Raw genomic sequence first — 16,250 nt, forward strand, 5'->3', positions numbered from 1 at the left:
TTTGTAAATTGGTCATTCTGATGGTGAGAAAAAAAAGCTTTTTTATTGGGTTCTTGAAATCCACTCTGTATTTTAAATAAATTGTAAAAATCAATCACTTTTAATACAGCTATGGTTATATTTTTCATCAGGGCAGTTACATGTTATGTAACGTACAACCAAACATTTAGTTCGGCCCATGGCGATAGCTGAGAGAGCCACGTCACCAAGATAAATCCCATCTAGGGATAACTCCTCAAGATAAGAGTCACAGGAATCCTCTGCTACTGATTTGGAAATGTAAGAATTGAGGCAAAAAAACAACAAATAAACTGTGATACAGCAATCTCAATTGGGCAACTTAGTTATACCTGTAAACACTATAAAGCACAGTTCTCACATTGCTTATGGATTTATCTTTAGGGAGAGCACATTTTTCAATGTATTTAAACATTTGCCATTTTCTGACTTGTAATTTGACTGACATCCAATGAAAAAAGTAAAATAAATAAGGGTTCCATGGCAGCGAATTGAACAAAAGCAAACAATAAATCCCATCAAACTGAAAGACAAGATTTAAACAAGTAAGATATTAAAACCAAAGACCATGCAAATATATAGATAGAACCCAGTTTTCTGCTGCCAAATTAAAAAATATTAACCTTTACATTAAAAAAAAAAACAACTTAACTTATTTTACGGATGTTTTATTCCAAAATTTGAGCACTTTTATTATAAAAGTAACATTTAAAAAAGATTCCCCAGTTAAGCTTTTTAATAGTAAAAAGACATAATCCATTTTCAACACATCTACAAATACTAAAGGATTCTAAGTTTGGTTACAAAAGTTTATCACTAAGAAACAAAAAAAAACAAAAAAAAAAAACGGCTCCATCAGAGGATTCTTTCAATGTCACCAGCAGGAACCACAGGATTTATTTGGGTCAGAGCTGCACTTCTGAATCTGAGACCTATGACAGAAAATTCAGTAAGACATTAGAAGGCATATAGACATTCAGTCAGTCTCTAATCATATTTTACTCACTTCTGCACTTCCAAACAGCTATAGATGATCCCTTTATCCAGCATGTTCTGCAAGTCTTGTAAAGATTTGTTTGTGCAGTTCGTCCTGCAAACATACAAATAGGATGTTTTTTTCTTGTTTGATTTTTTTTATTTTTCCATCATTCAGTCACGATACTTAATATAATGTTAAACTGCAGTATATTAGATATTAGATATTAGATACTAATGCAGTATATTAGATAAAAGATAAAATCTTACACTGAATTCATCTCAGTGACCAGGACAATATCCAGTTTTTTCACTTTGGAGGACTTAAATCTCTTCACCTCAATGCTGGCAAAAATGCTGGGATAAAAAACAAAAGAGGATAAATTATTTCCAATAATGAGTTTTTATAGCACAGATTAAAAGCGAACATCTACCCTTAGAATGCAAGAGCAGATTGGATTCTAGCTGATAAATGATCATAAAAAAAAATATTATACTTGTCAACAAGCAGTGAACTGTCTTTTAGCTGTTAGGAATACAGTTTGTGTGGATCGTTTGTGTGTCTCTTCTCTCTCCACCACCAGGTGGTTCCCTGTCCTCGTTGGTCCTCCCTGCACATCTGCGGCTCGTTGGTTCATTACTGGAGGAGTATTTGAGCAGTGGACTGTCACTACGTCGATGCAAGAGTCTTTGCCAGTTTTGGATATTCTAGCCAAGCTGAGATTAGCTGAGTCTAACCTAAATCTTGTTTCCCTGAGTCTTATCTTATTTTTGCCTTTGCTCTTTGGCAGGAGGTCTTCCTGTGTAATTGGATACCTGGACCTTCTCCCCCTGGGATTTACTGAGTACACACTGAGCAGGGGAAAACCTCCAAGTGACAGTCCGCTCCATTACTCCTCCGGGTCCAACGTATGTCTACCTATCCATCCACTTTAGAACTGATGTCTTTATGTTACTCATTGAGGCCTGGTGGGGTGGGGTGGGGTGGTGCAGACTAAGGCTTTTCCTGTAAATTAAACGGAAATGCATTTTTTTTTTTTTTTTGATATTTTCATTGATAACCCTTAACATTTACGGTTTTGTTAGGCGGGGATGGAGGTGAAAAGATAGCATCTTCAGTTGGATCAATATTTGCTCAAAAGCTCAACAGCTGCTGATTACAATGCAGACTTGGTCTGTCACGATGACACATTTTGCTGGACGATTAGTTGTCCCCAAAATTATTGAGAAAAACAATAATATTGTTTGGAGATCATTTTAAAATAATATAACATTGATTAAAACATAATGCAAATGCATCTTATTGAAGAGAGGAAAAACTTTAATTTCAAAAGAACACATAACACTTGAACTGAAAACAAAAATACAATGTTCTCTAAATCATCATCGGCAAAAATTGCACCTGAATAAAAGCTAAACACAACAAACCTAACTCGAAATAAAAAATACATCTCAACCAAAACAGAGTGGCTTATAAATTCTATAAATTAAGTTGCCCTTTAAAAATACCCTAATAACCTTATCTGATATGGCAGAGTAAAGTGGAATGTCTTAGATCTCCTCATTAATACCGTGGTAGTATTGCAGAATGTGATATGTATGCATTCCCAAGGTTTTTGTACCGGCTGTTTAACATTTGCAAAATTTTTTGAAATACAAGCTTTTCAGAAATGTTAAAGGGAAGCACCTATTTAGCAATTAAGTGAACTTTGCTGTCTGTTGAGTTGCACCATTTTACACTTTCCTTTTTGTATGTCATCTTCTACGGAGGACTAGGAGAGTTGCTAAAAAAAAAAAAAAACAGCCCTTCCCAATTGAACATGTAAATCAGATAATTAAAAATACAATTTGAAAGGCAGTTTTCAATCATACATTTTAAGTTTAACTATTACAGAGGAATCCTAAATTGTACTATGTAAAAAATGTACTAATGTTTTATTACAGTGACTATTACAATTCGAAAAAGTATTATTTAAATCATATTTCCTATTTCAAAATGGAGAATTCAAAAACCACATAAATAAATAAATAAATACCTTTTCTAATCACACATTTAAAAAGGTAATATTTATTCCATCTTCTTTTTCGCCTTCCATTTTCAAATCCTTTTTGCAGTAGCTAAAAACCAGTTAAACCAATCAGGGGTTAGGGAAGAGCACAAAAATTAAGGCCTGAACACACTGGTTATGTATGACTTAACAGACTTCCCAAGTTCCAAAAACTCACTTCAGGGAGTCGCTTATTGAAACAACCCACCTACCAAACATCAGGATGTGACCCAGCATGGATGAGGACAGCTAGAAGTAATTTAAAGCACTTTTTAGAAATGGCAAAGAAGAAAGACAGCTTTCAAAATCATCATCTGACATTTTTTAGGTATGAAAAGTAGGACATATCCGGGAAAAAGAGGAAGTCTGGTCACCCTACCATATCAACAATTTTAATGTTTCAGTGAGTGAAACGCTATGATGCGTCTTTGCTCAGCAGCTTTGTTCGTTGTAAACCAACCAATCAGCACACAGGTCATCTAAATATTCATAAAAGGAAGAAAATCTGTCGTTTCATTCTAGGGCTTTCAACCAGACTTGCATTAGGGCTCATAGAACAGTAAATATGCCATTTCAAGCTCAACCAATGTTACACACCCTATTCAAAGACCTTAAGAACCAGCGCAAAATACCCTATATATTTATATATAATTTGGATGTCCTTTGTTACACAATAAGTCATCCAAAAAGAGATAATCCATGTCCTGAGAATGTCAGACTCACCTTGTTTGGTCAAACGGTGTGGGAATGGAACCGTTTAGCATGGCAGTGACATCCCCACAAGCAGCATCTCCAAACTGCACACAAAATGTACTTGAGTTATACACAACAATGTCTCTCGGTTCTTAAAACAACACTGCAGTGTCTCTGTAATTCTTCTTCTACATGTTTTTAATTCCAAATGTTCTTAAACAGTGGATGAAAAACTATATCTTTATGATGTCATTTCTTTCTTTTTCAGTAACTATGAGGTGAAATGCATAATATTATAAGGTTGGTTTCATTAAGCTTTTCTCTCACTACAGTTAAATGTCAAAAAGTACTGCCCTTTTTAAAAGATCACTGCAACAAGAAAAAGGTATTTCTAAATGCATTTTGCCCCTTTAGTCATGTAACATCATAGAATCAAAAGGAACAGTTAAAAAGATGCAAAGAAACTCAAATGTCTTGAAAGAAATCTGCTAGATGGTACTGTATGATTAGACCAATATGTATTTCTGTGGTGACTCTAAAAATATTTTGGTTTAAGTGGCCTTTATCCAACAGTCGCTAGAAAGGAAATGGTTAGTGAGGGAGGATGATATGTAAGAATGTCTCCAAGTCAGGATTCATATCTGTCAGCTGTGTCGAAATCCTAACCCTCAAACAGGCCCCAGACCTCAACTTTTCAGCTGTAAAATTTAGAATTGCTTGCACACATATCCTCTGCTCAAGGGAAGCCTTCTTTTCATACCTAAAGGAGACTCTTAGATTTGAAGAGCATGATTCAGTATTCATTAGTTCTTACAGACACACTTTAAACATCCTGCTTACTCAACATTTGGCTCTACATCTTAAAAAACAGTTTCTGCTCTTATTTGAAATTGTTTACAAGAATATTTGAAGCTGCCGTTTGACTAATGGTGCTGGACTGAATCTTTTAAAAAACTATGAGAATATGGTTTGGTTTTCAGTGCAATATTTCCCATTTACTGTTAGATACTAGTTATAACTCCAGACCATTACACATGCCTAGAAAATCTCTTAATTTCCTAAGTATGTTTTCTAAAACATTCATTGCTCTCACTTTTAATATTGCTAGTTTATCCTAAGCTGCTGTTTGAAATCCAATCCTGGCTTTGCTTTAAATAATTTCAGCTTTATACGCTTTTTTAAAAAACTTTTTCTAATAACATGGGACAACAGTGTTTAATGGACATCAGCACGTTTTTATGCTCAGTTAAAATTCTGTCAATATAATAACCCTAGTTGCTTGAAAATGTAGTTATTTCACTTCGAAAGTATGTGTATTTCCTAAGACACGCAAACAAATACCATCCCCTTCCATTAGGATCCAAAGTACATAGTTTTGTATTCTCACATGTGTTTTCTTAGCCAATGAATTATTTTCATCTGGTATACATCTGTAACAGATGTAACTCAGTAATGCATCAGCAAATAGACAGTCAGGGTTGGACTTTTTCTGTTCTGCAATGTTTAGAGACAAAACTTTTTAATCTGATTGTAAATAAAAAAAATATCCTACCAAAATGAATGTCTTTGCTTTTCTGCTTTGTCAAAAATAAATATAGATATATGAAGCGCCAGCAAATAATAGGAGATAATCTGTCCTGATAGCTGATCTTAATTACTCACATCAGTCACCTGCCGTTCCCTTCTAATTATCATTCATCTCATTCACTTGCTCCCTCTGCTTTATACAAGGTTCAGCCTAGCTATCGGGGCCAGATCATTGTTTGCTTTCTGTTTGATGCCTGTTAGTTATTGTTTGTTTGATGAGTTTTAGTTTAGTCCCTGGTTCATGTTTCTGTACCCAGAGGCCAGTAGATTGGGGATTAATGTTTGTTGTGTTTCGTGAAAGTGTCCCGGCTCTTCTCCGCGAGCCCTCAGGGATTTGGCTATGATTGCGGGGGAGGTTAGTTTTAAGTTCCACAAGCCTGACTGCTAGTTAGAGACCAGTTTAAAGTTCCTGCAATTATTCCTGGTACCATGACTTGTCTCTGTCCCTCAACCACTGAGCCTGCCTGTCTGCATACCTGTGTTTCTGTTTGAGCTCATTGCTCAACACATGGAGCTCTGTGGATTCTTGAAACCCTGGATCTGCTCGTTCCTATGCGGATCGGAACCCCTGAGCGGGCTGTGGACTCCCGGATTCCAGACCTGTTCCTGTATGGTCTGTTTCCCTAAACTGGATCGGGTTCCTGCCTGCTCGCTGACGTTGCTGCGTCTGGGACACTCTCTGGGCAGCTCAGCGCTGCTGCTCATTTCGCAGTCTATTGGCTGGAACCTGCCTTCCACGGAGAGGATGGACTGAACTGTTTAACCAGGTAAGTGACTCACACAGATAATCATCCGTCAGATGATCATGGTAACTTGCCTGTGTTTAAAAATAAATTAAAAATAATGGGACCTTCTGGTTATTAATAAAACCAGAAGGTATTAATAAAAAAACAGATATTAATAAAATGTAAACATGCATAGTTTCTGGAAATAACAAGGCTGATTTTAGTAAAAAGCCATTGCTGCACCTCAGTGCTGTAGCTGGAAATCTCCCCATCAACTAGAAATTACATGAAAAGGTCAGTTACTGTTATAGCCTCAATTTAAATCTATTGTTTAGCTAAAGAAAACTTAGAATCTTTTTTCACATGTGGATGATGAGAAAACATGTATTACCCTTAAAATATACACACAATGAAGGTACAGTTGGATTACTATTAGCCTGTACCAATTAAACATTATGTCACTGCTACAGCCTCCTGGATTACTGAAGCTGACAATATCCATTCGCTTATGACAACAGTGTACTATCTTCAGATACTTCAAGCTGGATAATGAGCCCCGTCATAAAGTGGGAATAATCTCAGACTGGTTTCTATAGCATGATTATGAGATAAGTGTACTAAAATGGCCTTCACAATCCCCAGATCTCAACCCAATAGAGCACCGCTGAGATGTGAATATGCAGGCCACAAATCTGCAGCATCTGTGTGATGCTATCACATTGATATGGACCAAACTCTCTAAGGAATCTTTCTAGTACCTTGATGGAATACCTGAAGGATTAAGGCGTTTCTGAAGGCAAAAGGCGGAACCAAGCAGGTACTAACAAGGTGTACCTGATAAATAACTACTCTGAAAGTAAATGTAAGTAAGTGTATGTAAATTTGAGTTCACAGTATAAATTCTTTACTCATAAGCACAGTTTGCCTGAGGTAGTTTGCCTGAGGATTGTGTCTCTGGAACTGCACCAAAGCATAGCTAAATGTGTGGGCAGCTGTTCAGTCAGGAGAGAGCTGTGCGATGTGGCTCCATGGAGACCTAAACAAAGCCTCATTGATGAAGGCCTTTTTCTCTTTTCCTCACATCATTCTCAGGAGAGAACTGCAACGTCACATGGGGTGAAACTGTAGCACATACCCCCACTCAACCCGAGCTTGGATATTTTTCGAGCAACGTATATGTAATACGGTGCTCTTCTTGACTTACCTCAGCGGAGACTCTGTTCCAAAAGGAGCGAACAGGGTTTTTCACACAATCATTCCATTTAGGACAACCAGTAGTGAGGGTTTCTACAACAAAAACCAAGATATAGTTAGTTTTTTCAGTTTTATTTCTATATTGCATTTGCAATATAATCACAATTTAACAAAACACAATTTTCAAATTAGAGAGGTACTCTATTTTAGTCATATTACATTTACCAAAAAAAAAAACAACAAATAACAGTAAGTAGCTAGATGTCTCCTTACAGCCCTTTAGGTGGCAGGAATATGCTTAAAGTGGATTTGCAACCACACAAATGGGTAGAGAGAGATGAAGCTATAGCTCACCTCAAAGATTTATGACTGCAAAAAGAACTTAGCACTTTTTCACACAAAGATTACAGGTAACTCTTGCAACAATGGACATTGGACAAGAAAACTTTCAAGCTAATGAAAAGTCCTAAATCCTTTAGTAAATCATTAACAACTGTTTTCAATGTTGGCTAAATCGTTCAGCCCTAATGTGAATAGGATAAATGTATATATCCCTTTTGGAGACATAACTACACAGAGGGCTTTACACTTCTTTAGGGATTTATACCATCACCCAGGCAGTCACACTTATAAATCAATACTAAGATTGGTAAGCAACTTGGGATTAACTAGCATTCCCAGAGGCACACTGACATGAAGCAGAGTTAAACTAATATCTGATTAAAAGACTATTACTCATTTTAGATGTTCCACATTTATACTTTTTTAAAATAAAGATAAAAAGAGGTGAATATTTGGGTCACAAAAGTTTTGAAATTCAATGTTAAATAAGTCATAATTTGCAGTGGGGCACCGCCCTCCCTTTTAAGAAGAGAGAAACGTAAAATATATTTTTAGAAATTAACTCATAAATATCAGTTTTACTCTCTAGAGTGTGTACCTATAAGCAAAACAGATTATATAAACTACATTTCTCTATCTACTGTCATTCATTTGTGGATTTCCACAGACAGACTCCTACCGTCTCTGTCTTGGGGCGCTGATCAGACAGCCCCACATTTGCAGAGAATCTGTCAATCATGTACTATTGCTAGGTGAATTTAATGGCCAATCAGCGTCTCATAACTTTATGGTCTTGGGGCGCTGAAAATACTGCGCTTTAACAGGCTTCTGAACCCAAGCGCAGGTGCAGACAATTAGAGGGAAGATGGCGAATGTAACGAACGAGATGCAGCTTCCACCAAATTCGGTGAGATCCTTATTTATCTACCTGTTTGCCAGAAGAAAATCCCTGTTTTAGGGTAGGAAAATTTCCTGTCATGGTTATTGTGACTGTGACGAATCCACCTCGTCGCTTAAAACAACCTCTAACTCTGCGCGCCACACACACATTCCTGTTATACTGTGTTTGTGAGGACCAATTCACTCGCGCTGAGCCCAGTAGCTCCATTAACTTAAAAGACACAAGCTGTCCTGGTTACCTGCTGGCGTATTGAGGGTGCACACTTAATATTTCAGTGGGGTTAGCCGTGTGTGTGTGTGTGTTTGTGTGTGTGTGTGTGTGTGTGTGTGTGTACATGTTTATGCTACGGGGACTTGTCATCTTCAGTCTGGCTGCATCTTTGCTGGGTTCAAACCCAGTTTGCTGTAATTGAATAAATCAATGAATCTGTGTAAAAGAATTAAGTTGTAAAAATTATTTGTTTTTGTATATCAATTGTTTGTGGAGGTAATATATGGACAAAACTGATTTCTGAGAAGAAATCAGAAATAAGAGAGCCTGAGGTGAGGGGCTTAAACTATTTAATGAGGGCTGTGGGAAGAAAAGCGGCCATTTTTGTTTTCTGTTTCTTTGTTACATTGCTGGTAACCGGAGGGAGGCTGAGGCCCAGAGTGTCTTGTATATGTTTAGTTTATTTTGCACCCTGTTTTGAGTTTTTGAGCACAATAAATCACCAACACCGGTAACCCGACTGAGCCTGGATTCTTGGAGGCCAAAGAACCCCGTCACAGTGACCCAAATCATCACTGTCACTGTAATTATATAGTAAATTAAATCATTACTGTTAAATTGTATGTATTGTCCTATTGTTTATTTGAATTCTTATTCTGGATTAGTTGGAGACATACACTAGGCTATATCAGCCCCACCAAAAATATTTTTCACCAGCCGCCACTGATAATTTGGTACTTTACTGACAAACCTTCAGAAATCAACATTAAATCTATGTTTAATCATGTTTAGGAGTAAAAAATAATAGACCCTATTTAGAATACTTTAGAAGTCCTACCCATTTGCTTATCTTGGGAAAGTTTCAACAAGAATTGAACTTGTGTGTTTTTGCACATTCATGTGAATGTAGCGCTGTCAACTGCAGAGGCAGTTTACCCTGCTTTTTTTTTTACCATGGCTGTGTCCGAACCTCCACCCTCATTGCTATATAGGGCACTACATAGTGGTTACGCCATTTTAGATGAGTGTACAGACGTCCAGTGGATAAAAAAAGTAGTGGAATCAAAATTTCCCATAATGCATCATGAAATGCAGTGATCATCCATGGTGACTAGACGAGCAGATATATCCCAGATTGCTTAGCTCTCCTCCGAAAGCATTTTGGGATTTGTTAGGGCGGCCATAAATGGCAAAAATGGCACAGGCACTCTGCAGGTAGGCAGAGTTGCGTGACCACCGGGGAGTTAAAAGTAGTGAGCCGTTAAATGGGTTCACTATAAAGTCCACTTTATAGTCCCCATCTATAGTGATTGAAGGATCTAGTGGTTTTTCGGACACAGACTATACAGGAAATAAAGACAGGAGTTGTGATAGCAAGTAAACTAATGTTAGCAGCATTAGAGAACCAAAATCCCTTTGTGTGGAGAGAAGGCTCTGGTGGGCTTTTTGGTTTGCAAAACTAACCCACAAGTGTGTGAAAATGTGCCAAAGGCATTTAAAATGATAAACACCTAATAGAGTTTAAAACGAAACTGAGTTGCACAACACACAAGTTTTAACATGAAGATTTCCACACTGCAAAAAATATAAATCTCAATAAGTTATTTTTTCTTAAAATAAGTGTGTTTTTCCTTGATTTGAGGAGATAAGTAAGACACTTTGCCAATGGAACAAGACAATTTCCTTTTAAAATAAGAAAAAACTATTTTATCGTCTTATTTCAAGTAAATATTATCTAACTATCTTATTTTAAGAGTGAAAATACTCATTCCATTGGCAAATCATCTTATTTACCTGCTCAAATTAAGGCTAAATATACTTAATTTAAGCCATTTTTTACTTATTTCTGGATTGTTTTTGCAGTGCAGGTAGGACTATTTGTCTAAAGGCAACTGTGAAACCTGATCAACCATTTAATAGTTCCATGTTAAACTGATTTACACAACACACAAGTTTTAACATGAAGATTTACAGGTGTTGCTCCTTTTCTAAAGGTCCCTGTGAGACTTTCCCAGCCACTTGAATTTCTAAGAAAACTGGTTTTCCCTCCAAGAACCTTAGACAAACGCGAGATAAGATTCTTAATATGTCATTTAGATGGGGTAATATTCATGTCATGAGAGTAGAGAAGTAAACACAAACAATACTGTGACTAAATTATAAGTATTCTTACCATCACTGCCCCTCTTTCCACACCATGTTAGGCCATCCAGGACAGATCCAAGCAGGGTCTTCTCCACAGTCAGAAAACAGTCCCCCTTCGCAGCTAAGTCTTGGGCCACATCCTTTGTTTTGCTCCAGAACATCATCTTTTGCAAATACAATAATCAGAACACTTTCAGATACATTCACATCATCATTCTGTGTAATTCTGATCAAAAAGAATAAATGAATTAAAATAAATTATTCAATCTGTTTTACTCTGTTGCAGGACGTTTCCAAAGGGGCTGCTTCAATAAGGCTGTCATAAGCCTCTGGGGGAACATCACATTGATCTCGGTCCACATAGGCTTTCTGAAACGCATCCCATATTGCTGCACAGTTATTCCTGGAGATAAAAGATTAAAGTTCAGCTTTTAAAACGCTTCACATATTTCTCAAAGTACGTACTTTGTATCTAAGCTATCAACCAATCCTGCAAACCAATTCTTCAAAGTAGACAGTTGAGGTGTAATTCAACCATAGTGTTTCTGTATACAAAGGAGACAAATTTATATATATATACTAATGACAGGCTTTAAATATAATCCTTTGTGACCTCATTCATACTCAACGGATGTGGGTTCATTAAAATGTCTCAGCTTTCACAGATGGTTCTTTGGTTTCCTGTTTTTGCAAGTACAAGGCAGGTGCTGGCTTCTTGTCTTCATAGGAAAGGTGGAGCCGTTTCTGTAAACAACTGCTGTATAATGACTGTTTCAAGCAGTATTACACTTTGTGTCTGACTATTCTCACTCAGGCAAGTTAATTAAAACAGAAAGGCCTCATTGTGCTGTAATATGTATTTAAAATGTGTATTTAAAATTAACAGTTCTCACCAAAACATTAAATAAATGGAATAAATGTCCATGGTCCAGATGCATGTATCCACTACCAAACATAGCTCTGACTGTCACATTTGTAGAATCAGCTGCTGCAAACTGCACCATTGAAATCTGAGAGCTTCAATCTACTTATTATTTGATTAATTACTTTTCTGATTTGATTAGTGTTTTCCTTTTGTCTGGAGTCTATCCCAGCATTTATCAAGTGAAAGGAAGGAACACCCTGGTCACAGTCCATCGCCCTTTGAGACAATTGATTCACTCTTACTGATCTAAATGCAGGGTTAGTGAAACTAAAGTTATCTTAAAGTGTAGTGCACATGTTCAGCAACCAAACTGAATAAGATTCCAAGATTCCAGAAAAGTGTAGCAGGTTTTGTCCTCACAATTACTTCTCAGATTCTTGTTCAATCTCAGTGCTGGGCTCCTCAATCTGGCAAGCATCTTTCTCTTTCCAGTGTATTCTCATTATGAGTTCGTATGAAATCGTACAAAAAGTTAATTTCGTACATTTTGGAAGTTTTTTTCGTCGTATGCGCATGCGCATCTGACGCACCATTCACAAATCTAGAATATAAATTACAATTAGCCCTAACCCTGACCCTAACCCTAACCCTAAGATATAAAACAGCAAGCAACGTAGTTAGAGACACGAATAAGTGATGATTGCACTGTTTTTCCCAGTTTTACGTCCGTCCGCGGATCTGCTTTTTTTTCTGTATGCCAGCGCATGCGCACTGATGTGGTTTTTTTGAGGAAAAACGTCCAAAACGTACGAAATAGTCTGCATAACTTTTCGTACGATTTCATACGAACTGATAATGAGAATATGTTGCTTTTTTCTCTACTGTCTCTTCAATGATGCTAAATTCCTACATCGACCAGGGCAAACCAACAGCAAACTTTTTATATTTTATCTTATTGTCTTTCAGAAAATAAAAGATCATCATCATAAAAAGCTGGAATAATTAAAAAATTTGGCATCAAACAGTAAAAAAAATTATAATAATGGGGCCATTGCTGCATCAACTCAGTAAGGTGAGCCTGATGCTCTGATGAAAACATCAAAGAAGCAAAAGGAAGTGGAAAAGTGCACTTTGGGGTTGTACGGTCAACTCAATTCAATTCAGTTTATTTATATAGTGCCTATTCACAACACATGTCATCTAATGGTACTGTACAGTTCACCAGATGATACAGTCTAATTGATTCAAAGTTTTCTATCTAAGGAAACCAGTTGATTGCATCGACTCTTTGACTCAAATATAATCCCTCACACTAAGCATGCTTGTAGTGACAGTGGAGAGGAAAAACTCCCCTTTAACAGGAAGAAACCTCCAGCAGAACCAGGCTCAGTATGAGCGGCCATCTGCTGAGGCCGACTGGGGTTCAAGGAGACAGAAGCAGAGACACAGAAAGAAGCAGAGGCAACTGTAAGCTAGCCAGGCAGAAGAGCTCCAAGCCAACTCGCATGTCATCATATTACTTGATGATATTCTACAGTTTTCTATTTCAAAACTTAAATCAAAGATCCCTCTGTATTTCAAACACCCCTGGTTCTTCAAGGGACAATTAGTCAGTGCAGGAAGTGTTTCAGTTATCCAGAAGAAAATGTGTTTGTCATCAGAAAGTGAACTCTCCCCGCTCTTTCTGCAGTGCAACTCTTCTGCAACTGCGGCATTTCCTGTAACACTACCGACTTATTAGCAGTACAACATATTCATGAGCTATAGGTGAGCCCTGGTGTAAATGTTTTTATTTGAAGTGTGTTTTCATCTGACAAAAAAAATCAAGAATAAATAAATAAAGGACAGAGAGGCAGAAATTTACTTTTTTTTCTGTGGCTTAAAAAGTAAAACTAAAGTAGGGCAAAGGCTGAAGATTTCAGAGATTAAAAAAGAGCTTTTTTAAGTGATTGAAAGACAGTGAAGGGATACATGAGTTTAAATGCTGTCGTTCAGATACAACACCATAGTGCATTTGTGATAAGTCTGATAACTCTGACCAGATGCAGTGTTATCCAGCAGGACTAACATTTAATGTTCAATTTTCATGTTTTTCTTCTAAGTGACAACAGCATTACATAAAACTCAAGCAAAGTCGATGCCTTTGAACACTTTTAAACACATCCGCCCCAATAAAGAAAAATAGAGGCAGTAGAGAAAAATAACATATTGCAGCCATCTATCCAGTTTCCCCTAAAATAAAACTAGTGAGGCCACAAAAGTCTAGATAATGTCTGATTTTCAGCTGGTAATCTATTAACTGACATGTTGAGGAAATTTCTGCAGGTAACAAGCACAGATAAGGTCAGATACAGAGAGAGAAACAAACAATAAAGAGTATTTAGACTTGGTAGAACAGATGCATGATGCTTTAAATAGCATTTTTATGCATTGGTCTGGTCTGTGACTCCTGATGAATGTTTTAGGAAAATAATGGAAACTTTTTTTTTAAACTCTGAATTTGTTTTTGGATGTTTTGGTTTGTTAAATTGGTATCAAGATACTACACATGAGATTAAAATGCAACACTCACCCTTCGAATTTCTCGCATCTCTGCATGAAGGTGTTTTTAAACTCATTGCCTCTGCGACTCAAGCTCACTCCTAAAGCGATTGCAATAATTAGGAGAAGAACCACTGCAAGTACAGCCACAATACAGCAAAGTCTCCTGCTCTTCTTTCTAGAGCCGCGAATCTCTCCGCTTTCCATATTTTTAAACCTTTAGGAGCTGAACACTACTACGCAGACTGAATTGTGTGCTGGAGGGTCACTGGGGAAAGCGCTTCTATTTATAGTCGCGGTGCGGGTGAGCCACCAACGCGCGTGACGTCGAGAAGAGTAGACTGATAATTCACTGAAGTTTTTTCTTTTATTATTACTATTAAACTTCAACATCTCCCGCATATTCCATCCGCAAAACGTCAACCAAATAATTTTTTTAAAAACCTTAAGCATCCCTGACATTACGCCACTAACAGGTATTAAACAGTAGGCTATTTTTTAATGAGGGAAAGGAACAGAGAAAAAACTAACGGTGTTCATTCATCAAAAGCAATGAGGCTTTTTCTACTATTATATAAACTGGCTTGGATAGCCTATGCTGGATTACTCTGAATGCAGACGTTTTGAAAAATGTTTATGATCATGTATAATAATAATAATAATAATTTATTATTTTATTATTAATAATAATAATATTATCATTATGTTCTATTTTTTATATTATGTTGTGTTTAGTGAACTGATTGCTTCCACTTGACCAGAATTCTCTTAAGGATGACAAATAAAAAGTCATGATTCCTCATCTGTTTGTTGCCTGTAGCAACAACTTTCAAGTGATTGAATTTGGAATCACTCTTTTCCATTTCAAGTGATGGACCCTCGACAGTCTGTCCAACCTTTGCAGAATTATTTTGTTTTTATTTCAGGAAGCTATAGCTTTAAGTCTATGATAGCAGATTTCAGGCTAGACTTTGACTAGGCCTGAATAATCTGAATGCATACAATTAGGGATGCACGATATTGGGATTTTGGCCGATATCCGATATGCCGATATTTTAAAACTCATGTAGCTGATAACCGATATCGATACCGATGTTAAAGCTGGACAAAAATAAGTAGTCATTGAAAATAACAGTTTTGTTATCCATTTCTGACACTTTGAAAAATAATATACTCAAATATATTTTCATATGCTGATATGAAATAGATTTTTAAAAACGCGGTATCGGTCTATTTTACTTTCAAAATCTCATGAAATTTCATCGTTCTGTTACAAACTCTTGGATATTTTGCAATTTCTTGTGAGATTTTGTTAGTAAAATAGATCTATACCGCGTAAATATATCAACATATAAAAATATGGCAAAATTTTGTGAATTTTCGGGGGATTTCGTAGCATAACGATGACATATAGCAATATTTCATTAGTAAAAGAGATTGATATGGTGTTTTTAAATGGCAATATATCAGCATATGAAGATATTGTGATATTTTAATGTATCAATATTTTTCCCTCGTCTTTAGAAGTTTTTAAGTCTGTAAAAAATAAGTTTTTAAGGAAGAAGAAGTAGTATTAGACTTTAGGAACTCAGAAGCTGATCAAATATTGGGTTAAATATCGGTGTGGTGGCCGATGTCCGAGATTCAGTTTTAAGGCCGATACAGGCCGATACCGATAGAGGGCCTATTATATTGTGCATCCCTACATACGATGCATATGTTATTGGTGGTCGCATCATTTATGACAAGTTGTCCAAGTCCTCAAGCAGTATGGGTAGTTACCTGGGATCTGAGGGATATTAGTGGGACAGTCGGCAAGTATATAATTCCCCGTGATGCCAAAATATGACGCTAAAACATCATGGCAAAAAAAAAAAAAAAAAAAAACAAACAAAAGGAATTGTGCATTTTGAATAAACAGAATAATAGGTGTAGAGGCTACCCAGGCTTGTAGCCTGTGATTGTCAAGATTTGGTTGTGGTTAGTGGACCCAAATGCAGAGGTGA

General features: G+C 36.7%; 1 protein-coding gene across 1 annotated transcript; it reads right to left on the minus strand.

The window, feature by feature from the left end:
- Positions 1–670: 670 nt before the first annotated feature.
- Positions 671–14,525, minus strand: LOC119798421 (ADP-ribosyl cyclase/cyclic ADP-ribose hydrolase 1-like). The gene is made up of 8 exons (XM_038307898.1): positions 14,276–14,525; positions 11,115–11,241; positions 10,867–11,002; positions 7,251–7,333; positions 3,765–3,838; positions 1,264–1,350; positions 1,025–1,108; positions 671–950 (listed from the first exon to the last, which is right to left on the minus strand). Exons 1-8 carry the CDS (start codon positions 14,449–14,451, stop codon positions 893–895), a joined length of 825 nt encoding a protein of 274 aa, XP_038163826.1. The 5' UTR covers positions 14,452–14,525; the 3' UTR covers positions 671–892.
- Positions 14,526–16,250: the final 1,725 nt, after the last annotated feature.

Source organism: Cyprinodon tularosa, unplaced genomic scaffold (assembly GCF_016077235.1).
Source record: "Cyprinodon tularosa strain WSP-4 unplaced genomic scaffold, ASM1607723v1 ctg623, whole genome shotgun sequence".
NCBI lineage: Eukaryota > Metazoa > Chordata > Actinopteri > Cyprinodontiformes > Cyprinodontidae > Cyprinodon > Cyprinodon tularosa.